Below are 27,908 nucleotides of genomic sequence, written 5' to 3' on the forward strand. Positions count from 1 at the left end.
TTAATTGTTTATCCGACGTCCTCCTATTACTGTTACATTGTAGCGTTAATTTTTCATTGGGGGAGGGGGGTGGGGATGAGGAGGGCTAACGCTTGTGCGGCAATTTGTTCGACCCCCCTCTTTGTTCTTATCCGCCACGAAATTTGTACTTAATCAGCTTACACGTATCTGCATGTACGCGCTCCAATCTCGCTCGCGAAAAAATTTTTACGAATGTCACCAGGCTTCTCCTAGTGGAACGCAATTACCCAATTGCATTGCATGAACGTGGAAGACTTTACTTATCGCTCTTCCCTTCTTACCCTCAGATTTTCTCTTTTGGAGCTGCGCCTGGTGAAAAGCAAGCGAGAAGGACTGCGCAAGTCTGACATGTGCCACTCAAGTGTCACCATCTGGAGGAGCAAGCAGTAAATTCCGGATGTTAAACGTTGTGGAGAACAAATGCATTGTTACGTTGAGAAGACACTGAAAAAATCACTTATGTATTGCCAATTACCCGGTTTTTTCCTCTTCAATGGTTGTTTCGGTTGGCTTTCTTTCGCTGCTTTTGTACGATTCAGTATGAAGTTAGACTTTATTGGTGATTTTGATCTTGTTTAATCAACCTTCAATCTTAGAGTCACTTTTTTCTCGTTGTCAGATAGGCACCTAGCAGGTGATTTTCTTTTTAGTGTTGTCTCCGTGAAATATCATTTTTCCTATAACGGGTGTTGGATTCTCTCACACTCATCCAGTCATAACGGCAAATATTAAGATGTGTTTTAGTATTTTAGCAATTTAAAGTACCAGTGAGTGTTTTGATATATAATCCTTCGATTTAAACGTGTGGTTTTGAACTATAGATAAAAACCATATACAGAAGAAATGTGTAACTTTCGTTCAAATTTGAACTTTTACTAGGCTAGAGGGCTTTTTGTTTTGAGTGTCGTAAAACCAAAACCAAAGTAATCACATTGGCCAATCAAAAGAAAGGAAATATCTTTGAGAGCCAATCAGAACTCTAAGTAAAACAGACCAAACTGCCCAAAGGGCGGGAAAACGCGCGAGCGACCAAGTCGTAATTGGTTTTAGGTTTGCATCTGATTAGTTGAAAGATTGGCGCGAGTTTTCTGGACCAATCACAGAGCGTCGTCTAGCAAAAACAAAGCAAGTCCGGATTACTTTGGACGCTCAAATGAAAATTTCTCTTTTTAACTGCTTTGGTACTAAGTAGGTTAAAACAATGTTTATTGCCATCAGTAAGTTGTGTTGTTGCCATCGGTAAGTTGTGTTGTTGCGGTATTAGATACGTATGATGTGCCATCCTCGCAGTAGATAGCGCTATTTATGCAATAGCGAAAATCAGACCTGAAAAAAAAAGTTTTCAGGTCTGATTTTCGCTATTGCATAAATAGCGCTATCTACTGCGAAGATCGTGCATCATACGTAGTAAGTTGTGTTTATCTCTGTTTTTGTGGAGTTAAAAGACTGACTTGTATTCTGTTTACGAAGTTATCCGTGAAACCAAATTTCCAAGGTAGTAGGTCGACTATTTAACAAATGGTAAACACCACAGCGTACACTATTGTGTCATGTTATAAAACTAATTATAATTTGCGAAAATAGAAAATTTATCTTTAAGAATCAATCTAGTTTGCACGAAATAGTTTACATATCGTGTTTTCGAAGTTATCCTATGGTGCTATGTAGTTCAGCTTTCATTGCTGAAGTTAAGCCGAATATTTTGATGTTCGTATTAATGACTGGAGAAGATGAAGCTTTACGAAACATCAGAAATAAATTGGGTTCACTATAACTGAAATCTATTATTCTTCTTGAATGAATCGCTGGATCCCCAGTTTACCTCCTGAACTTTTAAGGGTGACTAGCATCTAATTTCTCCTTACAGAATCACCCCTGAATCAAACATGAAGGCGATCAGAATAAAGGAAATGATTTCCAACTAAAGCAGCTCTTGATTGAGAAACAAATTCTCCTTGTTAGCACCTTAGGAAATGTATAGAGAACAGTTAGGAGAAAATGCAAACCGATGTAAGGGTGTAAAAAGCTGAGTCTATCCTCATTGTATGCGTTACAGGACGCGCGTCTTTCGCTTCCTGTGAATATTTAAGACGAATCGGTGAGATATTTTGTCGGAGATCTGGCAGTAGACCCCTTACAGACTTCGCTGGCGTTGCTTAAGGTCTAATTATTTCCCGCCTCGTGTCAAGTGCCAAAAATGAGGACCTGCGGTCTCAGCGCACAGAAACTTAAAGCACGGATTGGAGTTGACCAGTCACGGCTGAAGAACACTGCTTGACTTTGAAGCCTAAACGATAAAACTAACCAATGCGCTTTCAATGACTCAGAATCAAACCATTCCATTGACTCTGGTATCTGCTTGTATGATGATGGTTTTCACTCGCATTGTCGAAACCCTCTTAAAGCGTCTGTCGCTTTTACTGATAACTTTCCGCCATTTTAAGAACTAGAGTGACAGCACTCCATCAGTGTAACGCGATTGCCGTGCTTGGTTATTTGGCCATCACCCTACCGAACCGTGGTTAGTTTGGTCGTTCACAACTTTTTCTCTCAAACATGAACACTTTAACGCCTATGGGTGACTAGCATCTAATTTCTCCTTACAATATCCCCCCTGGGTCATTCATTAAGGTCAGGAGAATAAAGGAAATGATCACTAACTCAAGAAGCTCTTGATTGTTAAACAAATTCTCCTTGTCAGCACCTTAGGAAATGTATAGAGAACAGTATGGAGAATATGTATACTGATGTTGGGGTGTAAGTGTTTTGTACTCAGATCATACCGTGAACACAACCGCTTGGACGTGAAAGGTCTGGGTACAGGACTAATCACTGGTCGGAGTTTCCCAATTTCAAGCAGTACATTTATTTTTTAGTTGCTCCTAAGTTAAGTCTGTTCCAGGCTTTCAATCAGCGAAACGAAGCGAAATGGTTAACGACGCAATAGTATCGGAGCGACACTATTGTGTAACAAACACCGCACCTTAAGGTTGCGTGACCTTTCAGTCCCGTTCGGAAAACCGCTGAATTTTTTACCGATGCAACACCGCGCTGAAGAAAGGAACATGGTGACAGTCACGTTGCAAGACACCTCGCCATTTGATGGGCAAAAACCCGGCACATCAGGCTTAAGGAAAGCTGTGAAAGTTTTCCAGCAGCCCCACTACACAGAAAATTTCATACAATGTATTCTAGAGTCGATCCCGGTGGAAGAGAGGCGAGGATGTACCTTGGTTGTCGGGGGAGATGGAAGATTCTTCATGCGCGAAGCTGTTGCGATCATTGCCAGAATGGCAGCCGCAAACGAAGTATGTCATTTGTCTGGTAATATTGGAGTGTCCTGGGGATAATTTCAAAATATGGCAGGCATTTTGTTGTTATTTGTTGAGGTTTTGTCGTATAAAGTGTTTGTTTAATAAATGTTGTTATTTCTGGGTGAACTTCAAATGATCCCCTTTCTTGACGCGTGGCAACAGAAACGATTAAAAATATTGAAATGGTTCAAATGAGGTTACCCACGTAACAGTAATTGTTTATTATTTAAATTTTCGTATAATTATTAATTCAGAGTTAACAATATCGCCATTAGGCAATCTTAAAATTCCTCGAGGAATAATTGGAATTGACAGGTTCAGTGGTTAAAGTCTGCCATCTAACCACCACCACCCCCCCCTCCCTGCGAGTGTATTTTGTTATAGTTTGAATTTATGTTAATAAACATTTGATACAGTTGTTCCATTGATTTTAGTCTACACTATGATAAAGATATGTAGTTCACACAAGCATCATCTTGTTTAATTAAAGGCACTTCAAAACTAGACCAAGTTTGTGGCAAACAGACCCAAGCAGATAACATTACATGTACATGTACCTTCAGTATGTGCTTTGATTTGTTATCCTCTTGAAAGCTTTGAATGCCTCAGTCAGGGTTGTCATTAGAAATTGTTATTAATGTATGATCTGAGCTGAGGAGGCAGCTAAATTTAATTATGCATGTGCTGCAAGCAGGGGATATTGCAAAGCAAAATGCCCTTCTACTGAGGTGTGAGGACATGTTCCCTTGGAAAAATTTGAAATTTTAAACTCACTGAGACATGATCTCCAGCAATCTAGGACACATTTAATTAAATTTTTCTAGGCATGCATAGATATGTTAAAATCAGTTCAAAACTACTTATTTTCTGTGTCTGATCATAATTCTCAAAGTAGTCACTGTGTAAAAATAGTGGCCTGACAGCTGACGGGTTTCTGCCACATACTGGCTTCTAATGGTAACCCTGTCTAGATCAACTTAAATTCAAAACCAGAGAATTTTGAGACTATTTTGGTGAAGGAAGTGTTAATCATGCAATAAGTAATATTATATATTTGGAAATTTTGCAATTTGACCACATACTATCAATATTATGTAATTCTGATGATGTTTTTAATTTTAGGTTGGTCAACTCATTATTGGTCAGAATGGCATCTTTTCAACCCCAGCTGTGTCCTGTATTATTAGAAAAATGAAAGCAACAGGTTGGAAGACATGCTTGTGAATATTGATAGTAATTTAATTATTGTACTGTATGTCCTCTGTATTCAATGTAGTGTTTGATATTATTTTGTCCTCCCCTTATTCACAGTAAAAAAAAAAAAAAAAAAAAAAAGCCTGCTCAAGAGTTTCATTTTTTCATCTTTATTATTTTACAGGGAAGAAAAACAAAATTGTTTTGTATAGTCCAGAGATAGTGACTGAAAGGCTGGTTGCAAATATGCTTCCATCATTGGATCAACACTGGCTTTTTTATGAACAGTTTTCACATGTTTTGAAAATTAATTATACCACACATAAACCAGGTTGATTCTGTACAGAAAAATGGTTGGAAGTTAAACAATCTTAGTGGTCAAAGGGTTTTTGATACATATTGTAAGTGCTGCATTTATATTTAACAAATGGTAAACACCACAGCATACACTATTGAGTTATGGATGCATGCGGGAGGTTTCTTAGCACGAAAGAAGTGTAAGAGTCACACGAGGCAATGGCCGAGAGCAACTCTAGCCTCTTGAGTGCTTATCAAACCTCACAAGTGCATCCATAACTCAATAGTGTACACTGTGGCATTTACCATTTGTTTTATAACATGACATTGATACATTGTAGCAAAAGAGTTTTCTTTTATTTAACAAATCTTATGTGACCAGAAAAAAACAAGCGTGCGCAGAAAACTAGTCTTTGCATTTGCTCATGTCAGCAGTGTACACCCATGGGCAAATGGCGGACACTGAATTGACCAATCAGAGTGCATGCTTTACTTTGGTTATGTTATAAATTTATTTGTTTTAATAGGTGGGATTCTTCTCACTGCAAGCCACAATCCAGGAGGTCCAGATGGTGACTTTGGAATCAAGTTCAATATCAAGAATGGAGGTATAATGATAATATTGCTAACAGGTGACGGTTCTGTAGAGAGCTGTACAGGCAGTTCAAAACCCTTTCACTATAGAGATATCTGCACTGAGCTGTCTGCCATGCATTTCTTACAATTTGAGCATTGAGAATAATTTGGTGGTGAATCTAGGAGTTTTTCCCTGACTGACATTTTCTTTTCTTCTTATTGCCTTTCTGCTTGAAAATAGGAGTAAAGGGAAATTCTTCATTGATCACTGTTGATTGCAATATGTCATGTTTAGTTATTGCCTTACCTGGATGGTAATGGGTTTAGTTTGCATATTATGGAATGGACCATGTGCTCTAGTTTGTTGTTGATAGTTAGTTTTCATTTTTTGTCACGTTTCCATCTGGTTACAGATTTTTCAAACCAGATCTCACGATTAATACCAAAAAACCAGTTTGTCTAGTCAGATCATTATTGTGAATCAGATTGTACGGATTGAGAAATAATAAATAGAGTTAAAAGATCAAGGGGAGTATTTATTCCACAATCACTGCTAAGAATGAAAGGGTTTAGATGTTTTTAGACCAAATGAAATGAAAGTTTGTAAATCATGAGCTGGAAGTGAAAATTACTTAAAATGTCATCATCATCAATCCTTTTCATGCCTTGTGGCACATGGGGCCTTCACAGAGCTTTTCCACTCCTCTCAATTGGTTGCTGCTGTCCGCACCTCCTCCCACGACCTCCAACCCGCCTCTTACCTTTCTTTCTCTACTGTACGTCTCCAAGTGGGTTTTGGTCTTCCCTTTCTCCTTTTACCTTGTGGCGCCCAGCTCATAGCAACATTACAATCATTATTACGATCTTTCCTAAGAATATGACCAATCAGTTTCTATCTACGAGACATCACTTCCACACTCAGTTGCTTCATGCCTGCCCTTTCCAATAGCTCTTTGGTGCTGACACGGTCTTGCCATCGGATTTGGAAGAATCTTTTGTAGGCACCTATTATGGACTACATTTAATTTGAATATATCAACAAAGTTTTAATGGTAAATTGGCCACCGTAACGATTACAAAAGCTGATGTTTCAAGCGTTAGCCCTTTGTCGGAGCGAATAGAGGAATTGTGGGTTGTGTGTGCTTTTAAAGGCAGAAAATGGAGCTACGTTATTGGTGGGAACATGGAAACGAGAAAAACAAGAATAAATTAGTGGAATGAAAAGCGTTCGTTGATCCCTGTGGGATTTAGACTGCTGGTTTGAAAGATGAGCTTTTGTTCAAGATTTTTATGGCTTTCCGTATTACCTAAGTGTAAGGAAAGACCACAGATTGCCATATGTTGCTGGCACTACTAGAGTTTTATAAAACTCTAGTAGTGCCAGTGTTACTCTATGGATCTGAGACATGGAAGATGAACAAAGGAGATGATAAAGCAGCAAATGTATTCCATAATAGGTGCCTATACAGAAAATTACTAAATATATTAACGTAAAATGAGTTTTTGGGAGTGAAAAGTTTAAGGATTAACTGATGGTCCTTTTCCTTTTTATTAGGTCCAGCTCCAGAGGCAATCACCAATGAGATTTTCTCAAAGACAAAAACAATAAAATCATACAAGATCTGTCATGATATTACTGTTGATCCTGACACTATTGGAAGCCAATCTTGGGAGGTAGAAGGACGTACTTTCATTGTGACGATTAGAGACTCAGTGGAAGATTACACATTGCTCATGAAAGAGATTTTTGACTTTGATCTGTTGAAGAAATTGATTGCTGGAACGGAAGGTCAAGCACCATTCAAGTTTGTTGCCAGTGCTATGTATGGAGGTGGGTTTCACAAGGAAAAGAAAAGTTTCTTTTATTCGTAGCCTAAAATAGTTTGGTTTATCGCCTGTGTTGACAACTCCAAATTGACCTCTGTAGAAACACTCTGATTATGGTGGCCAATTTTCTTCGCCTAAAACTCAATCTTCCAGATTTTAATATTACTTGGGAATGGTAAATGAATCCTGTAGATTTGCCCATTCAAGTAATGAATCAGTCTAATTTATTAGCTGATGTATCTCCTTTTTTTGTTTTTTTCCATCATCAGTGACTGGTCCATATTTGAAGAAAATCTTCTGTCAAGAACTGGGCACACCAGAATCATACACCTTGAAGTGTGAACCAAAAGAAGATTTTGGGGGTATGTGAGGCTTTTTCAGTTATCCTTTGCTTACAGGGGGCCTTGGCACTTGACCTCAGGCGTCATAGAAATAACATGTTGCCCTGGACTTTGATTAGATGCTAGAAGTTAGAAATTGGTGCATTCAATTATCTAGATGCAGATTGAAACAGCATTAAATCATGTAATGTGGTCTTAGAGCACAGTTACTATCATAATGGTCTTTAAAAGCCTTGTTGGTGGTGGAACTACTCATCCAGAAGTCAAGAAATACTATATTATATATACTATACTTCTAGTATAGTATTTTTACTGTTTTAGAAGTATACTGATTAAAGATTAAAGGAATACAAATTAACTTTCCTAAGATTTCTCCTGTGATCTGTGAATAAGCTATGTTTGGGGTTAATTGTTTGCTTTCAGGCCATCATCCTGATCCTAATCAAACATATGCCTCTGATCTCGTGAACCTGCTTAAAAAGGGAGAACATCAACTGGGAGCAGCCTTTGATGGCGATGGGGTAAGAACATCATAAGAGTAATTTTTATTATGGGGAGAAGTAACATGTTTAGTTTAGTATAGTTAAGTTTAGTTTATTAGCTTTTCCGACAGTCAGGGACGCTGCAACAGCTTGCGCCAATTACTGCGGGCCCAGTAAACCCACCCATCCCACCCCAGGGGAGGACATCCACCACACAGTAATCTCGTGCGTGGGAAATTAATTTCTCCTACCCCTAACCCTGCAGGGAACGGGGTCTACGGTTTATTCATCCTTATCCGAGAAGACTAGAATATCTATCCATTTCTTGATATTATAGAAAGGTAGCAAATTCTCCTCAGTTATTTTAAGACCATGAGTATTGTTCTGGCCAGGGCCATGTCTTGAAAGGTCGACTTACCGCTATACACAGGTAAATACGGTAATAACTAGCACTTTCCTTTGGGTTTTTAATGTTGGTCTGTAGGTGGCAAAAATTCTGCCAAATTTTTGTGATATACTGTGGTCTCATTGACATGTACAGTGCCTATATTATTCCACAGGATCGTAATATGATTCTTGGGGAAAATGGATTCTTTGTGACCCCATCAGATTCTGTTGCCGTCATTGCTGATAATGCCAAGTGCATTCCATACTTTGTCAAGACAGGATTGAAAGGTGTGGCCCGTAGCATGCCAACAAGTGCTGCTGTGGACAGAGTGGGACAGAAAGTTGGAGTTGAATGCTTTGAAGTTCCAACTGGTGAGGCCTGCTCTCTATGAATCAAGCCAATTCACCTGATCAATCAGAAATGATTAATCTTGTGAACATTTTTAAGATTGGTCAATCTTGCCCACCAAGGGCTGCCTGCTATATAAGAAATGATCATATTAGTTGCTTTTCATCACACATTTATGACTATTAGACTCCTGAAGCTTTCTTGTCCTTGCTCAAACACTTTTGATCCCTTGGTGACAGGCATGAGACTTACGTGTATGGTGTGTATGTAATATTAAATTAAGATACCAAACATTTAATAGCAACACTTTTACTCCTGTAAGCAATATTAGTTTTGAATTAATCAACAAAGTTGAAATGGTAAATTGGCCACCGTTACGATTATAAAAGCTGACGTTTCAAGCGTTAGCCCTTTGTCGGAGTGAATGGGGGAATTGTGGGTTGTGTGTGCTTTTAAAGGCAGAAAAAGGAGCTATGTGATTGGTGGGAACATGGCAACGAGAAAAACACGAATAAATTAGTGGAATGAAAAGCATTCATTGATACCTGTGAGATTTAGACTGCCGGTTTGAAAGATGAGCTTTTGCTCAAGAGTTTTCCCGCTTTCCGTGCTACCTAAGTGTAAGGAAAGACCGCAGATTGCCATGTGTTGCTTAGAACAGTGGCCAATTTACCATTTCAATATTAATTTTGGTCAATATTCTGTTGTGAGATACAATGAAATATATGAAGTTCATATATTATGTACTGCGGTATTAGATACATATGATGCACGATCCTCGCAGTAGATAGCGCTATTTAAGCAATAGCGAAAATCAGACCTGAAAAAATTCAGGCCTCTACGGGATTCGAACCACTGACCTCTGCAATACTAGTGCAGCGCTCTACCAATTGAGCTAACAAGCCAACTGGGAGCAGGCCGTTAAGTTGATTCGTAATAAACCCGTGAAAGGGATAAATGAGATACAATGAAATATATGAAGTTCATATATTTTGTACTGCAGTATTAGATACATATGATGCACGATCCTTGCAGTAGATAGCGCTATTTAAGCAATAGCGAAAATCAGACCTGAAAAAAATCAGGCCTGTATGGTATTGCTTAAATAGCTATTGTCTCGCTATTGCTTAAATAGCGCTATCTACTGCAAGGATTATGCATCATATGTATCTAATACCGCAGTACAAAATATATGAACTTCATATATTTCATTGTATCTCATTTATCACTTTCACGGGTTTATTATGAATCAACTTAACGGCCTGCTCCCAGTTGGCTTGTTAGCTCAATTGGTAGAGCGCTGCACTAGTAATGCAGAGGTCAGTGGTTCGAATCCCGTACAGGCCTGATTTTTTTCAGGTCTGATTTTCGCCATTGCTTAAATAGCGCTATCTACTGCGAGGATCATGCATCATATGAATATTCTGTTGTGTTAGGCTGGAAATTCTTTGGAAACCTGATGGATGCTCAGCGTTTATCTCTTTGTGGTGAAGAGAGCTTTGGTACAGGATCAGATCACATCAGGGAGAAAGATGGTATCTGGGCATTTCTTGGTAAGGAAATAACGTGTAGAATAGCACAAGATGCTGTATAGATTATCATATGTGGGTAGGAGTGGATAGAGTTGTTTAAAACTGGCATCTTGTGTAGTGAGAATGTGGCATTGCAGGTTGCAGGTCTTTAGGATGCACGGAAATTATGCATGCATACTGCAATGCAATTTGATTAAATATTTTCTGGGCAACTTTTATGAACCTTTGTGCATGACTTTGTTATAATTCTATATTTCAGCTTGGCTGTCAATAATTGCAAGCAGAAAGATGTCTGTCCAGGACATATTGAAAGACTTCTGGAAGAAGTATGGAAGGAGTTTTTTTGTGAGGTACAGTATACATGTATATGCAAAACTTTATTCCTCTTTAAGGTGCTATATTTATTTAATTTGCTGACTTTGCTATCATTACTTCTCAACATTCAGTAGCTTTCTATGACTTTTTTTTTAACCCTTCAACTCCCGAAAGTGTCCAAGACAGAATTTCTCCATATTATATCAATACAGTATCGATCAAACAAGTGACGGGGATAAAGAAAATTACCAGTAATTACCAGTAAGGTGATTATTGGTTGATTCAGCACCAAATTCTCTGAACTAACCTCATAAGAATTGTAAGGCAGACAGTAAGAAGAATTATCAAAAATAATTTAATGAGTTCTTGGTAGGAAGAGAGTTAATTAAAGCTGCAATGTTACAGTTACAGTCTATGTTGATAAATTTTGCTGAATTTTTCAAGGTTTGTTATTTGCAATCCATGGCTATGAAGTGAACTCTATTTCCTATTAGTTTATTCTGAGCTCTCTTTTGTGACTGACTGCTCTTAGGAACTCTATTATCCCTTTAACTCCCAGAAGTGATTAACAAGTAACTTCTCCCTCTAATATCCTTACATTATCCAGGCAACAGGTCATGAAAATACTCATAGCTAGAAGTTTTTCTCTTGATCTAACACCAAATTCTTGTCACTAATTTACAAGGAAATGTGTAGCAGCTAGAGGAGAGAATTCACAGTCAGATCTTGGGATTTAAAGAGTTTAACTTAATACTCTGTGCTGAAAGTAGTTGCATATTTCCAGGTGTGATTATGAGAATGTAGAAGCAGAGGGAGCCAAGAAGATGATAGAACTGCTAAGACAGATAGCCAAAGATGAAGTTCTGGTGAACAAATCTTTAACAGGAGGCAGTGGCCAGGATCAGAAGACATACGAAGTGAAGTTAATGGATGACTTTTCCTACACTGATCCCATTGATGGGAGTGTGACTGAGAAACAGGTAGGTTGAATGCCACATGTAATTTGATTTTTTTAAGTTGTAATTGCCTTAAAGAAAGACATTTTTTGTCACTGGAGCACAGAACCTGAAGGTCAGGGGGGGGGGGGTGGGGCAATTCCTTGTGGCCACTCAGAGTTCTGTCTTGTCCCACACTGACAGTGGGAGATGCACTGTCCCATTGGTTGGTGCACTGGAGACTAGTTATATTGTGTTGTGTTCTTTAGCAAAACACTTTACTCTCACAGTGCCTCAGAGTATGAATGGGTACCGGCAAGTTGTCAGGGAAGCTGGATGAAACGCTGGGGGGTAACCTTTTTGATGGGCTGGCATCCCATCCAGGGGGAAGTAGTAATACTCCTAGCTGCTTCATGCTATGGAAAGGGGGACAAATTCCAGCTGGATGGGCTACTTGCCTCAAGTACAGACTTAACATACATGTACATGTACATGTACCTTTCACTCATGGCAAGACAATTGACATATTTTGTTATTCATTACCAAACTCTAATGTACCATCTTCTATTAGCTTGAATATGTAATTAAAAAACTGGGTACAAAAACAACAATAATAAATGTTTTTGAATGTATTAGATTTTTTAGTTGGTATTCTAAGAAATTTTTGTTATCACACTCCCAGATAACTGGTAATTGTATGTTGTCTATGGCACTGTAGTCTAAGAGTGTTAAAGAAACTGTGGAGCCAGTAGTGAGGGGGGGCTGTAGCCAGGATCCTCCCCCATTGTTGCCAAAAATTAAAACTTAGACCCCCATGACCCCCTTGATTTTTAACCCATCATTCCTGTATTACATCTTGGGTCCATTTGTGTAGTTCATGGACCAGGTCTGTCACAATAGCTCAGGGAATAGAGGTCTGCAGTGAAGTGTACTAACTTCTATTTCATTGCCTTTTCACCCTTATCTCCCTGGAACTGACTGTTAATTCTCCCATCTAGCTGGTGTAAATTAGTTAAAAGAATTTGATGTTAGATCAAGATAATAAATTTCTACCCGATAAGTTTGAGTATTCTCATTACCTGTTTGCTGAACAATGTATAGATATGGCAGGGAGAAGTTACATGCTAATCACTTGTGGGAGTTGAAGGCTTAAAATAATCATTTGTTGCTGAAGTGATAGTGATGAGAGTGTGTTATGATTCTAGGGTGTGCGTATGATTTTCACTGATGGATCCCGTGTCATCTTCCGTTTGAGTGGAACAGGAAGTGCTGGTGCAACAATCCGTGTTTACGTAGAAAGTTATGAACCAGATGAATCAAAGCATTTACTTGATGCTCAGGTATGGATTTTTATCACATTTACATGTCATACTTAGAGTCAGTGTTAAATGAAAACTGGTATCAAACGAGTTGAGAAGAGAGATGAAGGGCGAATACTTGAAACATCAGCTTTGGACACTCATTATGGTGGTCAATTTAAATTACATTATTGTAGTCAAATGTCCAACGTGCTACATGTCATTTAATTGATTTCACAAAATGTACGATTTAACTGAAAAGCAATGCAAAGCGAGCAGTAGAAATGTTGTATGACTAGGATGGCTAGGAACACAAAAATAAAAAATGGAGAAGACGGTACAAATGAGAAAACAAACAAAAGAAACAAATACAGCCATGTGGCGGTTGCATAAACTCTGATGATAAAACCAAATTATCTTGTTACTCCCCCCCCCCCCCTCTGATGCATCACCACTGACAGTTTCTTTGGAAACTCACCTTTTTTAATCAAAGAGGAAAGATGGCCAACACTGATAAAGCTAAGGAGTTTCACCAAAATTTTATACACCTTGCTCAACTGGTTTTTCACCTTATGTTTACTTGCCAATTTTTTTCTTATTTGCTTATTTGATGGAGTTAGTAAACTGAGGCATTGAGAATGCCTGAAGCCTTAACTCCCTAAACCCTAATACATATTAACTGTTCTAACCACAGGGGTAGCATTTTACCCTTGGGGTAGTATTTTACCCTTTGGGTAGTATTTTACCCTTGGGGTAGCATTTTACCCTTGGGGTAGCATTTTACCCTTGGGGTAGTATTTTACCCTTGGGGTAGTATTTTACCCTTGGGGTAGCATCTTACCCTTGGGTAGCATTTTATCCTTGGACACTGAAGAGTGACCAGCATCTAATTTCTCCTTACAATATCACCTCTGAATCACATTAAGGTCACGAGAATACAGGAAATGATCAGCAGCTAGAGAAGCTCTTGATTGTGAGAAATATTCTCCCTGTTAGCACCTTAGGAAATGTATAAAGAACAGTATGGAGAATATGCATAACACTGTTAAGCAGCTCAAGAAATTAAATCTTTGTTGCTGAATTCATTCTTTTTGCAGATTGTTCTCAAACCTCTACTAGACATAGCTCTCAAAGTCTCCAAGCTACAAGAGTTTACTGGCCGAAATGAACCAACTGTCATAACATAACAGAGGGTATGCACCAGGAGAAGACGTAAATGTTCCCCAAGAAGGTACACACTGCTGGAGAGGACAGATTAATTTGTCACTGCGTAGACATGGATAATTAGGTTATTGGGTACAATTGCCCTCTTTTTCTCAATTTTAAAATTTGGTGGCGAGGTGTGCTCTTAGAATAATTATTTATTGTAGTTATAGTGTATTGTGGGACGAGAAAGCAAAGTATTTCGGTGTGTACAATTTTTGGTTTTGCTCGTGAGCAATATAAGTAATATTGGAGAGTTGATAAATATAAAAATGTTACCCCGGTGGAGAAAAAAAGTGATTAAAATCTTTATAAACCCAATGTTTTAGCCATCAATAGAGGAATTGTAAGAATTGTCACTGTTTAATTTGCCTGTTGTGTTTTTTAATCATTAAGTGATGTCGGAGGGTGAATGAAAATTGAGCTTAAAATGTTTTTTATTTACAGTGTTAGTTATTTACATCTTGCCCTTTTTGAAAAAAATTTAATTTTTTTAATTTATTTTATTTATTTCCACAATTACAACAGTTACAATTCTTTTTTCAACAATCAAGTTACAGAAGAATGAATGAAGTTTGGTTACAGATGTCAACAATGACACCATATTGAAAATATGTTGTCAATTCTTATCTACTTAAATGTTACTTAATTAATATACATGAAATAATGACAAGGATCACACAGAAGAAATAGATCACAGTGCATCATGATGCATGTTGGTGATGGAGGTGATTTTTTAGTCTTGACCAGATTCGAGGTTTAACTTTTAGTACCAGTACGTATAATTAGAGGCAAGCTGTTTTGGAGACACTGTATTTAATGTTGCAGATCAAGAATCTCTCGAAGGTCATGGTATTACAAAATAGTGCATTCTCACTTACTTAACAAATCCAACCATATGAAATTTTCCCTTGTATGAACTCTGGAGATGAATTTTAATTAGTTTTCACAAATTTTGATAAGTATCTGAATTTTTTTAAGTCGATGCCTTACATGTATGTAAGGGTTCACTTATTTTGTTTCAATTAACTCAATTTTTTTTTCTTGAATGCCTAAGGAATTGATACATTTTTAAACCCTTTAAAACTAAGGGTGACCAGCAGCTAATTTCTCTTTACAATATCACCCCTGAGTCATTCATTCAGGTCACAAGAATAAAGGAAATGATCACCAACTTAAGAAGTTCTTGATTGTTTGACAAATTGTCCTTGTCAGCAGCTGAGGAAATGAATGAATATGGAGAATGTTGGGGATAATTTGCAGAGAGATTTTCTGATGCGTAGTTGTAGAATAATATAAACGCTTTAATTACGATCATCTCATGTTTGTTGACAACCTCGGGCTCAACAAGCTCCAAATACAAACATTTCTACCATTTGTGATATTTTGTGTTGTCTTGAATTATCTACACCTATGGTAAAAACTGAACGAAAGAAAACTTGAATTAACAACTGATCCGGGTAGAAGGAAATTATAAACCTGATACTTAAATTTTCTGTGCAATCAACAGTAGGGAAAAAACAAAACTGCAACAAGCATAGCAATTTTGCAACAACAAGAGCAGTACAATCAACTTTATTTTTTTAATATTTTTTCAAGGGTGGTACTTGACAGTAAAAAGTACTGTTACCTTCAAAGAATTTTGTGAGTGCATTGTGCACCAGATGTGGACAGGAAATAATAAATTACTCAATTTCAGTGTCAAAGTTCTTTTCTTTATTAATCATATCCTATTAGAAATCAGTTCCATGTAGACTCCTCAACATAGCCAACAGTTTTTTTTTTTTTTACATCCCTTTAACACCCATAAGTGACCAAGACAGAATTTCTCCTTACAATATTAATACAATATCAAGCAGAAAAGTGATGAGAATAAAGGAAAATATCAACTGGGGGATTATGAGTTGATCCAATTCAAAATTCTCCAAAGTACAATGAAAGGAATTGTATAGCAGGCAGTGAGGAGAGTTACTAAGGAGATCATAGCAAGGATGTGCTCTTGGAAAAGTTGAAGGGAGCCCAGTGCTCTGAAACTGTGAAATCCAGGCATATGCTTTTTATGAAAAAAATAAGATTCCTGAGTCACCTAAGAGCAAAAGTAAGGTGCCAGGGGCCACCTGGTGCTGACTGAAAATGCTCCATCAGCACCAAGGGCCACCTGGTGCTGCTAGACTACAGCCCTGCATAGGAGTGAAAGGGATATTCAATTTCTGTTAATCATATTTCAAGGTTAGGAGGGAAGGTTAATTTTATGGTTGGTTCCTTTTCCAACCTCTTGATTTATTGTAATAAAAAAATTAAAAAATCTCTTCTCTTCTTATGCATTTATGTTCCAGAATTTTTCCAGCTTTGCACTACAAATCTGTAGACAATTGTAACTACTCCCACATTGATCAATGCAAACACATGTTGATAAAAATTAAAATTAATGAATAAAGCAATCTAACTTAACAGCAGCGAAATTAGCCAGTGGCCAAACTAATCACAGCTTATAGACCACTTTCATTAATGGCTGCCAGATTAAAATTCTTTTGTTTAAATTTAAATTAGCCTTTCTGGCCTTGTTCTCCAGTACAAAATTCAAAAGAATACATTATCTCAAGCGAGGCCAGAAAGGCTAATTTAAATTTAAACAAAAGAATATTAATCCGGCAGCCATTTTTGAAAGTGGTCAATAACTACACCAAAATTTTGTTTTCATTCTCCCAACCATGACATTTAACATATTTTTGAGTGTGTTAAGCTATTCTCCCTAAAAAAAAAAAAAACTTCCTCAGTTTTTAAAATATTTTGCACCTCATCTTTGATATAATTTATCTGCCTTAGTAAAAACAAGAAAGTTACAGAATTTATTATTATATAATTCATACATCCGCTTCTACAGAATGCTAAAAATGGATGAATATCAAAGAGCAATTGGTGTGTTCCCGTAAAAAACCAAGAACTTGCCTTAACTGCTATGATGAATTCAAGTTTTTAATTATTGAGTATTTACATTCTCCGTGTCCATTAAGACATATGTTAAGACCATAACTTTCATTCTGTTGGCAAAAGAGCTGTGTTCCGAAATGAATCTAAAAGTTCTTTCCGATTGGCTGGTAATGTTGCAAAGTACTTCTTTTGCTCTTCAGAATATTTCACCTCGGAGGGAACAACATCCCTGAAACTCCAATCCTGCCAGTGAAAGTTGAACTTCTCCAGAAGCTCAATACGCTTCTCATCTCCTTGCACAACATCTTTAGGTTCCTCTCTTTGCAAATCAGGCACCAAGACATTCTTGAAAATGAGCACGCCCCGTATTGCAAACCAGCCCCCATACTTAGCATGAACACAAACTCCACAAATCTTTTTCTTGGCATCCCAAGGATCTTTAGTCACACTGTTACGCTGGTAGTAATAGGCCCCGCCCGCCACATGTGCAGCTGTCTGGACTAACACCTTGGGTCTGCGGTTGGGAAGCATCTCAAAATCATGGATGGCTTCAATGTCACACTCGAGACCAAATTCTGCCTTGACTTTTGCAAACATAGCAGCCATGAATTCATCAAGTGGATCCTTCTCTCCAATACAAGCTGTTGCCTTGATGAATGGTTTAAAGCCATGGTCGAACATCAGTGGGGTGCTTATGATCACCAGAGCAAGGGTGTCATAGGGGTAGGGTAGGTTGAATGCTTTGTGTTCCAGTTGATCATTGTACCAGCCAATCTGTGAAAGGTATTGCTGAATGAGTCAACCCTTGATAAGAAATTCTCCTTGCATCTGTTAATTGTGTGGATATCAGTAGCAAGAATTTGGGTTTATATCGATATGATACCTCTCAGTTAGTGATTTTCTTTATTTTTATCACCTGTCAATGTATTCCAATGAGCAGAGAACTATTTGGACCTCTGGGCAAAGAATGGAGGCTATAAGCCAAATATTATAATTAAATGTTTATCATAAACCCTCACAGCTGTTCAAAGCCTTTTATCCTATCCTGAGAAACTATTTACCTCCCGGGAGGTATCTGCCCATCACAAGGCACCAATATCTTGCACAAAATCGACATAGCTGAACTCAAAGATAAATAGGGATTGCGGCTGTAATCAGAAACTTTCTTACGTGTTGATTTTAAAAGCACATTTTGACCCCGATAAAACAGAATTGGGTAATACCAGCGATCGTCCATCGCTTTTAACGTTTTCAACACTTAACTCACTCTTGTAAAATAACAACTCGTGCAAAACCATTCATAACAAACCGGTTACCTTCACTTGAAAATAGTCAAACAAAGTGCGACTGAATTCCACAGCTCGAGATTTTACGATCAGTTTTAGGACTTCAGCTAATTTAAAGTAATCCAAAGCAGCTGCTAACTAGCATTTACTTTTCTTATCTTTCCAATTTGCCAACAATCAAATTAAATTGAGCGATAAAGGTCAAAAGATTCCGGTTCAAAATGAACTGAAAGATGCACGTGCGATATAGATAACGAAATGCAAGGATTAAAGTGTAAACGTAAACATACAGCAAATGGTATTATAAATTGTTTTCTTAACCATAAAACCACTTAAAACGTGAAGTAGGTGGCGTAAATGAGCACTTTCCTTAGTTGTTGGAGGAGAAGTCTAGGATCGCGCTGACGATTTCTCTCAAGAGAGGACAGAGCATATCAAGCCACACCGCACAGAACATTGTCATCAACAACCTGTCAGTTGATACTAATCACTCGAACTACTCTCTCCTAAATACAGTGTTATTACCCACAAAGAGAACTCTACCTTGAAAGGATACGATTCCAAACCAACTGGCGACAAAATTGCTGATACTTTGGCAAGGATACTTTCTGCTGCACAATCCGCCATTTTGAATCGTAGTTTGCACCAGTCTCTGCTCAACCATTTCTTGTTGGTAAAGGGACCTCACCTGCAATATGTTGAAGTTTTTGAAAAGTTTAGCCCACGTTATTACAATAGCTTGTTTTCTGCAATGTCAGTCAGTGAGTTGTACATGCGGTGGAACTTTACCCTGGGGTGAAGTTATTACTTTACCTCAAGACCAACACGGTAAATATAAAAACAATCTGGAATGCACTTTCCAAGCTAAATTTCAGGCAGGCATTGCTCCCAATGTGTTGGAACTATCGTGGTATGACTTCGAGATCGCTGGCAATCTACCTGACTGCGACACAGATTATGTGGAAATTTTCGTAAGGTAACTCACCCATTATGTTTGATCAGTTTTAATTTAGATATATCAACAAAGTTGAAATGGTAAATTAGCCACCGTAATGATTACAAAAGCTGACGTTTCGAGCGTTAGCCCTTCGTCGGAGCGACGAAGGGCTAACGCTCGAAACGTCAGCTTTTGTAATCATTACGGTGGCTAATTTACCATTTCAACTTTGTTGATATATCCAAATTATTTCGTTACTGCCACCGACGCAGCCCCAAACAGTTTCTTTCGAAACTATCAGCCTTTATTCAGTTTTAATTTAGTTAATTAATGCCATAAAAGATGCATTTTACAATAAAATTGTATGATACTCTAGAACTTCCATGGCTTTTTCTTTTTTTGTGACTCAGTCACGACATTTCAAGCGAGAGATCGAAGCTAATTTGATCTAAATCCGTTGCCATGACAACTAAAAAAATTAAAAAAAAAAAAAAAACCATCAACAACAACAACAACGCTGACCTCAGTTTGAAGTGAATAAGTAATTATATTTTAGAATAATCCATCCCGGCTTTATATTCTTAATTGCTTTTTCCTTCAAGCAAATAGGTATTTTCAAAGTTTCGGTAACCTTTTATAAATGCACATGCAGGAAAGTTAAGGTGATTCTGATCTTTGTTACGGACAGATATTTTTTGCATTAATCAAGTCACCCCTGTTCCCCCCCCCCCCCCCTCAAACGACAATCCTCACAATTTAGCTGCAATTTAAGCTAATGCAGGAAACAAGCCTAAAAAAAAATTCTGTCTTCGACGGGATTCAAACTTGCGCCTCCCAGCTTTACTAAATGGGCGCTTGACGAAGGCACCCATCATGCGCGGGGCACATCCACATATTTTTCGTTTGTTCGTTCTTTTTCAGCTGTTCATACACATCTATCGGGAAATTTTGTGGCAATACAAAGCCAAGTGCTGTTATCTCCCCAGACAGGTGTCTTCGAGTCGTGTTCCATTCGGATGACGCCGTAACAGGCCGTGGATTTGAAGCCAGACTTATTGTTGCAGCGAGACCCAGAGGTTTGGTGTACTTTTACAATCACAGGTAATCTTTGATGAATGTGTTGTGGGGTTAAGACCCACTGGCTTGGTTCGCTTTATCTATTTTCAGCGAATTCGCATCCTTCCTCAACGTCAATTTACATTTTCTTCACAATATAATTGACCAAATATCTAGAATAATGAATATTTCCTCCTCTAAGAGTCGCATCTCTCTTTTGTCCAGTGACCAAGCGGCCTCTGTCAGTTTACCTTTTGTTTCCACCTTTGCTTAAGGAACTCGACAGTGGTAACTCCATGTTATTCATCTTTCTTGTTCTTCAAGTCCTGTACATTGTTTAGGAGCTACGTGCTCAGAATTTTCGTATTCAGAGAGAGTTTGACTGACGTTTAAAATCTCCATTCTTTTTCGTTTTGCCTGTAGGGATGAATACTTGTTTTACACTTAGTTTGCATTGTTTCGTTATCCTTTCACACGATCTAACTTTCAAGCGTTTTTGCTAGATTTTGCCTCCCCTACTCTACCGGATACACATAGAGTTGATATCTGGCCGCGTTAATCGGCCAGCTAAGCCACCGTACCGTTTATTTAACACCAAATTGATTTGTTTACCTAAGTCTATTGGATTGAAGAAAACTTAATGCACCAAAGCCAGACACGAAAAATCCTTAAACCAGTGGGTGGAAAAGATTGGGGAACGTGTACCCCTAACCAAAGCAGTGGCGCCACCTTCGGGGTTTTAGGGTATCTTATGAATGACATACCCAGTTATTTAAGGAAGTGTGCAAGTACAGCTGTAAGTAAAACATGATGCGAACATGACAATATTTCAGAAAAAAATAAATGATTAAATAATTTTAAACGAAATCGAAACCTTTTAGTATCTTGTACGGAACTTATAGACCACACGGAATCCGCATTGCAACGCTACCTTTATTCTCTCGCACACAGGAAGTTTTGATTGGGGGGGGGGGGTCCAAACTTTGGTTCAGAAAGAAAGGACTGTTGCATGTTGGACTCTGAGGCAAATTACTTCTCCCCCACACCCACTCCCACCAGTCACGGTTGCACGTTATAATTCCTTGGCCGCTTACCGTTTATTTGGATTCATTTAAAAAAATCAGCCAGTTAAAAGTGATATACGATCCTGTCTCAAAGTTGTAAGCGTCAGGTTTGATAGGGGGGTCCGGACCCCCCGGATCCTCCTCCTGGATCCGCCACTGAACTATAAAACGAGTGTTCTTACCATTGTTGTTACTGTTATGAAAATTTGTTCTCAGCACTCAAATCAATAGATTTACCGAAGTCATTTTAACATAAACACCCGGATATTTGTGGCTGAGGTTAGGATCTTTAGGGGATACTTTTGCCCCGGGGGTTAATTACATTCCTAGGGATTATTCTATAGGGGTTGGAACTCATCTCCTATCCCACCCTTAAACCCCTATGAGTTAAAAACGAGCGGTAGACAGGTGATGTCGCGTAATAACTCTGACTGAGACATGCCATGAAATTGGCCGGCTTTTTCCTGAGAGATTATAAACTTAAGAGCCTCTTAGCACGAGCCCGGGTTGCGTTGTAGCCCAGGTTAATTGACCGTGATTAATCCTTAAAATATCCAATTTACACTAACCTAGGTTGCCAGTCTGCACTAGAAAATGGTTCGCTTCGAGATTATCGAAATAGAGTAAGCCCGGAGTAGCCTTTCTACTGATGAAAAACCCAACAACATTGGCTATAATGTCACAAAAATACGTCCACTATGATGGTATGATAGAAGGTCAACATGTAGAAACAAGAATGAAACGAAATCACTGAAGAAACTGAAGAGAAACCAGATAACTAGTCTTTCAATTTACGTGAAATGGGTGGGTTCGTGTTCATTTTAAAATCTCTTTCACTGATCTAGTGACGACTTAAAAGGCGATTCGTGTTAGAGTTACAGCGAATGGCCATAAGGAACCAGAATCAGAAAACCTTTGCTTAAAAAATAATCATTTTCTAGGCTGGACAAACACGAAAGAGAAACATGCAAATCAAAAAAGAGCGAGGATGGTATTCCTTTGATCACTAAGAGTGATTAGCAGCTAACTTCTCCTCACAGAATCACAGTTGAATCAAATATAAACGTCATGAGAATAAGAGAAATGATCACCAACCAAAGAAGCTCTTGATTGTTAAACAAATTCTCCTTGTCAGCACCTTAGAAAATTTCTAGAAAACAGCATGGAGAATATGCATACTGATATTAGGGTGTAAAGCGTTAAGAAGATTGAAATGGATTTTGAAATCAAATTGAAATCGAGGCTAAAAGGAAGCCGCCCACCCCACAATTGACTTGGTGACGTACATCCTTTGAGAGATGATACCTCTGCTAATTAATTACCAATTAATATTTCTGCGTCACTGCACTGTTTATCCACATGTTTTTTCCAAAACAAAAACACTGGGAAAACATATATAAAAAACTAGGTCCTTACCAGAATATTTTCGCCAAAGGAGTCTAGTCGGTCTTCAGAACCATTGCGCGGGTCTCAAGGACAAGATTTGAACCTAAACGACGATGGAATTTGACGGGAAAAGTATGTATGCAGCCTCTAGCGGCCAAAAACCACATGAAGATCAAATGGGCCTTGCTGCTCAGCCCTCAGAGGATGAATTTACTTTCCATTCCGTTCTACCTCCAGAGGAGACAACCAAGTTGTCCCTGAGCAGGGCGAAAAAGATGACGAAAAACGCACGCAATTTCGGCTGCGCCTCTGGACTTATCACTGCCAGGTGAGTGAGGCAGACGCCCAAGTGGACAAGCAAGGAAAGCTTACAGAGAATTTCAAATCCCTGAGTGAAGAAGAAATGCGACTGTTGGACGAGGATATTTTTGATCCCTTGGATATTTGCTCGATAATAATGAAGAACAGTAAGGGGAACGTAAACTAAGTCCACCGGCTCAACCTCGTTCCCAGGGCCTTTCCCTTAGTTGGGGGTGGACCCCATCCGCGGCTAAGGGAAATGGCCCTGGGAACGAGGTTGTCCACCGGATGACCTCAGAGGAGTTCTGAAAACCAGCGCAAGACTCGCGCCTGATTGTATGTTTCCATTGCTGGAATTATGCAATCGTGAAAATAAAGTTGTTGGTGTGTATTCGTGTAAGAGTCTGTATTAAATGGTCAATGCAGCGAATTGCGTGCTGCAGACCCAAGAGTGATAGAGAAGCGCGAAGAGTACCTTTTTAGAGACTGGTCATTATTTATCCCCTGGGGGAGGGGGGAAATTGGACATTGTCAGTACAAAATTTACCTGATCCCCCCTTGGGGCGCTGTGGTTTTAGAGTGACCCCCCTCCCCCCTCATCGTTAGCGACAGCTGATCTCCACTCCGTTCCCACCGGAAAATCACAACAGTCTCCCACAAAATCCTCCGACCCTTGCTTTCCTCGTGATATCTTGTTCACTAATCAAAACTCGAAGACAAAAACAAAAAAATTTGTGCGGGAAATGTACTCGCAGAATTTTTATTTCTCTGTGGACACTGAAACTACGAATAGAAACTTGGAGTTAATTAGCGAACATTTAGAAAATTATCGAACTGAATTCCCTTCGACTGATTTCAATTACGTACACCCCCTCTACGAACCTCTGCTAGTTTAAAAAGCTCTTGTTTGGGTAACGTTGACATATCCTCAATAGTCAGACTCTTGTTACCACTCCTTCTCCAGCCTGGTAGGGGTATAAATCGTCGTGAACCAGCTTTAGAGGACCCTGCTCAGCAGAAGGTATGAGGACAGACTTAAATTAAATATTTTGTCTAATGATTGAACTCGAAATCCGATTCTTTATATCAGGGAAGTTAGGATATCATCCGTCGGGGCAACTCATGCAGTTTCGTCGAAATCAGTACCACGTTTTTTTTTTGGGGGGGGGGGGGGTTTGGGGTTTTGTGCAGCCTACTCCTCAGGCGATTTCTCTGAGCTCGTTGTCCACGCGTTGTCTGGGAGGCGGAGACTTAAAATCTTTAATGTTGACGTCATACCTCACGATAAGGTCCAGGCTACTATCAGCTGATGACACCAGGAGACTGGGGTGAGAATTTGATACGAAGACTTCCTCTTTATTCTGTATATCGTTTCTTTTCAGGCGCCAGGTGAAGTTGAATTCAAGTTCTGAGAGTGGCCTTGTATCGTCACCAGGCTATCCCGCACGTTATCCTACGCATTGTGCATTGCAGACATTTACATTCGAAACAACTTTACAGGTATAGTAATTGTCAGTGAGTTGTGATAAAACAGGCTGTTTCAGAAGCAACTTGAGTTAAGAGAGAATCAGTCTAAGAGACTAACAACCGGTTACTACTGTTAACGAAGAATTTGTTAAAATATCACTCGTTCGCTCGCTCTTTTGTGGTTTGCTGCTGGGGACTGCGGGCTACGGTACTCTTTTTGTCCTTTCGCGGCCATCTTGGTTTTGTCATGTTTTGAGCTCGAAATAAATTATTTTGTACGACGACTTATTCCTGGTTAATCAACTAATCTGGTATCGAGAACAAGGGCCTCATTCCTAAAGTAATTCTTCTCAAGTCATTTTTAGACACGAAAAAGTTGGTCTTTCCTACGTTTTGAGAGAAATCAAACACCTTGATAAATGAAACCTAGGACTGAATGGAATAGTTTAACATCCAGCGTCTTTTAATTAGTATGTTGGCCCTGATTCCACAATCAAAACCCTCGACACCTTAATATCAGTATGCATATTCTCCATACTGTTCTCTATACATTTCCAAGGGTGCTAACAAGGAGAATTTGCTTAACAATCACGAGGTTCTTTCGTTGGTGATCATTTCCTTTATTCTCATGACCTAAATGTGTGATTCAGGGGTGATTTTGTGAGCAGAGTTAAATGCTAATCAAAGGATTAACGCTGGAATGTTGTTTTCCTCATCTTAAGTTTCCAAATTTAATTTTCCATTTCAGAGGACAGCAGTTCGTCTCTACTTTATGGATTTTGACACCCAAGGATCTGGAATATGTAAGATTCATAAGGACGACATTCTAACAATTAAAGGTAATCTGATCGTTTTCGAAAATCTGCCATGATGGGAAGTCTCAATAAGGGGGAAGGGCAACCTCGTTCCCAGGGTCTCTCATCTTCCCGCCTCCATCATCTTCTTCTTCCTCACTCGCCCCAGGGGGCGGGAAGATGAGAAATCCTGGGAACGTGGTTGGGGGAAGGGGGGTAGATAGAGACGAACGCATAAGCTTTAGCCAATAAGGCAGGGGGATGGGGACATGCTTAGCATCAAGAACTAGCGCGTACGCATGACAAGCGCGATAAAACAAGGGCACATGATGTTCACGCAATCAAAGTATATCTGGTAGAAAATTAACAAATGGTAAACACCACAGCGTACACTACTGAGTTATAGTTGCACGCGGGAGGTTGCTTAGCACGAAAGAAGCGTAAGAGTCGCGCGAAGCGATAGCCGAGAGCGACTCTAGCTTCCTGAGTGCTCAGCAAACCTCCCAAGTGCATCCATAACTCAATAGTGTACACTGTGGCGTTTACCATTTGTTTTATAACATAACATTGACACACTTCAGCAAAAGAGTTCTCTTTTATTTAACAAATCTTACGTGACCAGAAAAAAAAAAGCGCGCGCGGAAAACTATTCTTTGCATTTGCTCTCGTCAGCAGCGTCCACCCATGGGCAAATGGTGTACGCTGAATTGATCAATCAGAGCGCGCGCTTTGCTTTGGCTATGCTATAAAAGCTATTGGAAGACAAGAAAACGCCTGTGGGACATGGGCCGATTGAACTCTAATGCTTGTTTAAACACCTTCTGGACGCAAACTTCGAAAATAAACTCTTTGAAAAGTTATTGTAAAGAGGAAGAGAGAAGTTGGGCTTGGAGTGCCAGTAAAGTACTGCGCTTTGACAACGAAACCCCTCCTCTTCCCCCAAACTCGTTCCCGGGGTCTCTCATCTTCCCGCCTCCTGGAGCGAGTGAGGAAGATGAAGATGATGGGGGCGGGAACGATTCGTCTATTATACGAATAAACGCCACATCAGTGCCGGTAAAGTACTGCGCTTTGTCAACGAAACTCTGCACTGCGAGAATTATAGAGAGGGAGCGTAGTGTAAGAGCATTGAAGTGTGCTCACTTCGAACTGAAAAACACTGTTATCAATGGAAGCAAATTTCCAAAGCTTGAGTAAGCTGATCTACCGTCCATTGTTCTCGTGTTTCGATTATGTTCCTTTGATCTTCAAAGGAACTGATCTTAGTAAAACATTGTTTCAATTAAGGAAAATACATTTTTTGAGCTTGCTGAAACTAGATTATTACTACATTTGCTTTTTGAGTCTATCATACGAATAAACGCCACATCAGGGAGGCGTTTATCAATGTTTCTGTTCTAAAAAGCGGCGTTTATTCGAGAGCGGCGTTTATACAAGGGCGGCGTTTTTTCGAGAGCGACGTTTATTCGAGGGCGCCGTTTACTAGAATAAATACGATACTCTTAGTTGTTTCATGCTCTAAGAAGAGAATATGAGCACAGGTAGTTCTGAGCCACCTTTTAAATTTTTAATGGCCTTGTAGAATTCATTCTCGTACCCAGAGCCTCTCCTTAATCTTTAGTACTTACATTCCACGTGACCAGAAAAAGAGGACTCTGAGAAAGAGAACGCTAAGACTGAACCCTTTGATGCCAGTTGTGTATGTTTTGACTAATTTTTCTTTCCCACTGACAGTCCGTAAATCTAATGGAAAGGATGTCGTGATTAAATTGTGCGGCCAACGGGAACCATTTTACCTCACCTGGAGTGGAGATCGCTTGCGAATTTCCATAAAGTTTACATCAAACAACGACTCGTTTGTGTCACGTGGATTTGTGGCGGGTTACATCATTTATCAATTGACAGGTAAAGACCGTGAATGATAGGCTTTTCCCCAACTGCCCCTAGCCTCGCTATTACATCGTTACTTCCAAGCCGATGGTCGCTTCTGCAAATATAGACGAGCTGCGGAGGACTGGGAGAAAGCTCAGTCTTTTCCAGCGTTTGATCATATTGTAAAATTTGGCATCAACTATTAGGGAACACGGTGAATTGAGGGAACTAGAACGATGGAATATGTAAAAGAAATATAGGGATGAGATAGGCATCTGGTTTGTTATGTAGGTTGCAGAGTTGGTTTCCCGTATGAAGTCAGTTACTTTCTCTCTCCTTTCTCCACAGAAAAATCTACTGGTAGCATTGCAGCAGGAACTGTTGCAAGTGTTGCACTTCCATATCTATACTTAATTCTTTGATTAAGGTTACCATGGTAACCAAAAATTAAATACTTTTGCAATCTAGGATAATGACATCACAGAAAAAAAAATTGTATCAAGGGCTTAGCTTGGGAGAGGGGGGAGGGGGGAGGGGGGGAGGGGAGGGTCTGATTGTAATGTCCACGGCCTTACGTGAAGTGGCCTTTACCGCTACTCTACCGTCCTTCAGGGTGCTCGTGTTCAAGAAAAGACAAGGAACGGCAAATGGTACATCTAACTCTGGAAAAGATTTATGCCCTGGAGATTTTTCGGCTCCGCGGCTCATTGGCAGTTAATTGGCATAGCGACGATGACTGATACT

At 39.2% G+C, this 27,908-nt stretch overlaps 4 protein-coding genes across 6 annotated transcripts in view; 3 read left to right on the top strand and 1 right to left on the bottom strand.

Annotated features, from left to right (window-relative positions):
- Positions 1-1,795, top strand: part of LOC111334145 (uncharacterized) — a 32,834-nt gene extending 31,039 nt beyond the window's left edge. For all 3 annotated transcript variants that reach the window (XM_088739311.1, XM_088739313.1, XM_088739312.1), the window contains one exon: positions 309-1,795. In XM_088739311.1, coding sequence (XP_088595437.1) covers positions 309-411 — 103 coding nt within the window. In that variant the 3' untranslated portion in view covers positions 412-1,795. The remainder of the gene's footprint in view (positions 1-308) is intronic.
- A 1,255-nt stretch (positions 1,796-3,050) lies between these two features.
- Positions 3,051-15,777, top strand: LOC111334146 (phosphoglucomutase-1). The gene is made up of 12 exons (XM_022939834.2): positions 3,051-3,329; positions 4,458-4,539; positions 5,354-5,434; positions 6,958-7,233; positions 7,499-7,591; positions 7,994-8,091; positions 8,613-8,811; positions 10,225-10,341; positions 10,580-10,670; positions 11,420-11,615; positions 12,776-12,910; positions 13,966-15,777. The coding sequence occupies exons 1-12, from the start codon at positions 3,060-3,062 to the stop codon at positions 14,053-14,055; spliced, it is 1,728 nt and encodes a 575-aa protein (XP_022795569.2). The 5' UTR covers positions 3,051-3,059; the 3' UTR covers positions 14,056-15,777.
- Positions 15,765-18,948, bottom strand: LOC111334144 (cyanocobalamin reductase / alkylcobalamin dealkylase). The gene is made up of 2 exons (XM_022939830.2): positions 18,832-18,948; positions 15,765-17,776 (listed from the first exon to the last, which is right to left on the bottom strand). The coding sequence occupies exons 1-2, from the start codon at positions 18,913-18,915 to the stop codon at positions 17,108-17,110; spliced, it is 753 nt and encodes a 250-aa protein (XP_022795565.2). The 5' UTR covers positions 18,916-18,948; the 3' UTR covers positions 15,765-17,107.
- A 35-nt stretch (positions 18,949-18,983) lies between these two features.
- Positions 18,984-27,674, top strand: LOC148719864 (CUB domain-containing protein 2-like). Its single transcript, XM_088739322.1, has 6 exons — positions 18,984-19,264; positions 20,147-20,326; positions 24,414-24,531; positions 25,247-25,337; positions 27,027-27,197; positions 27,513-27,674. The coding sequence occupies exons 1-6, from the start codon at positions 18,984-18,986 to the stop codon at positions 27,584-27,586; spliced, it is 915 nt and encodes a 304-aa protein (XP_088595448.1). The 3' UTR covers positions 27,587-27,674.
- The last annotated feature ends 234 nt before the right edge of the window (positions 27,675-27,908 follow it).

This window comes from Stylophora pistillata, chromosome 11 (assembly GCF_964205215.1).
Source record: "Stylophora pistillata chromosome 11, jaStyPist1.2, whole genome shotgun sequence".
Lineage (NCBI taxonomy): Eukaryota > Metazoa > Cnidaria > Anthozoa > Scleractinia > Pocilloporidae > Stylophora > Stylophora pistillata.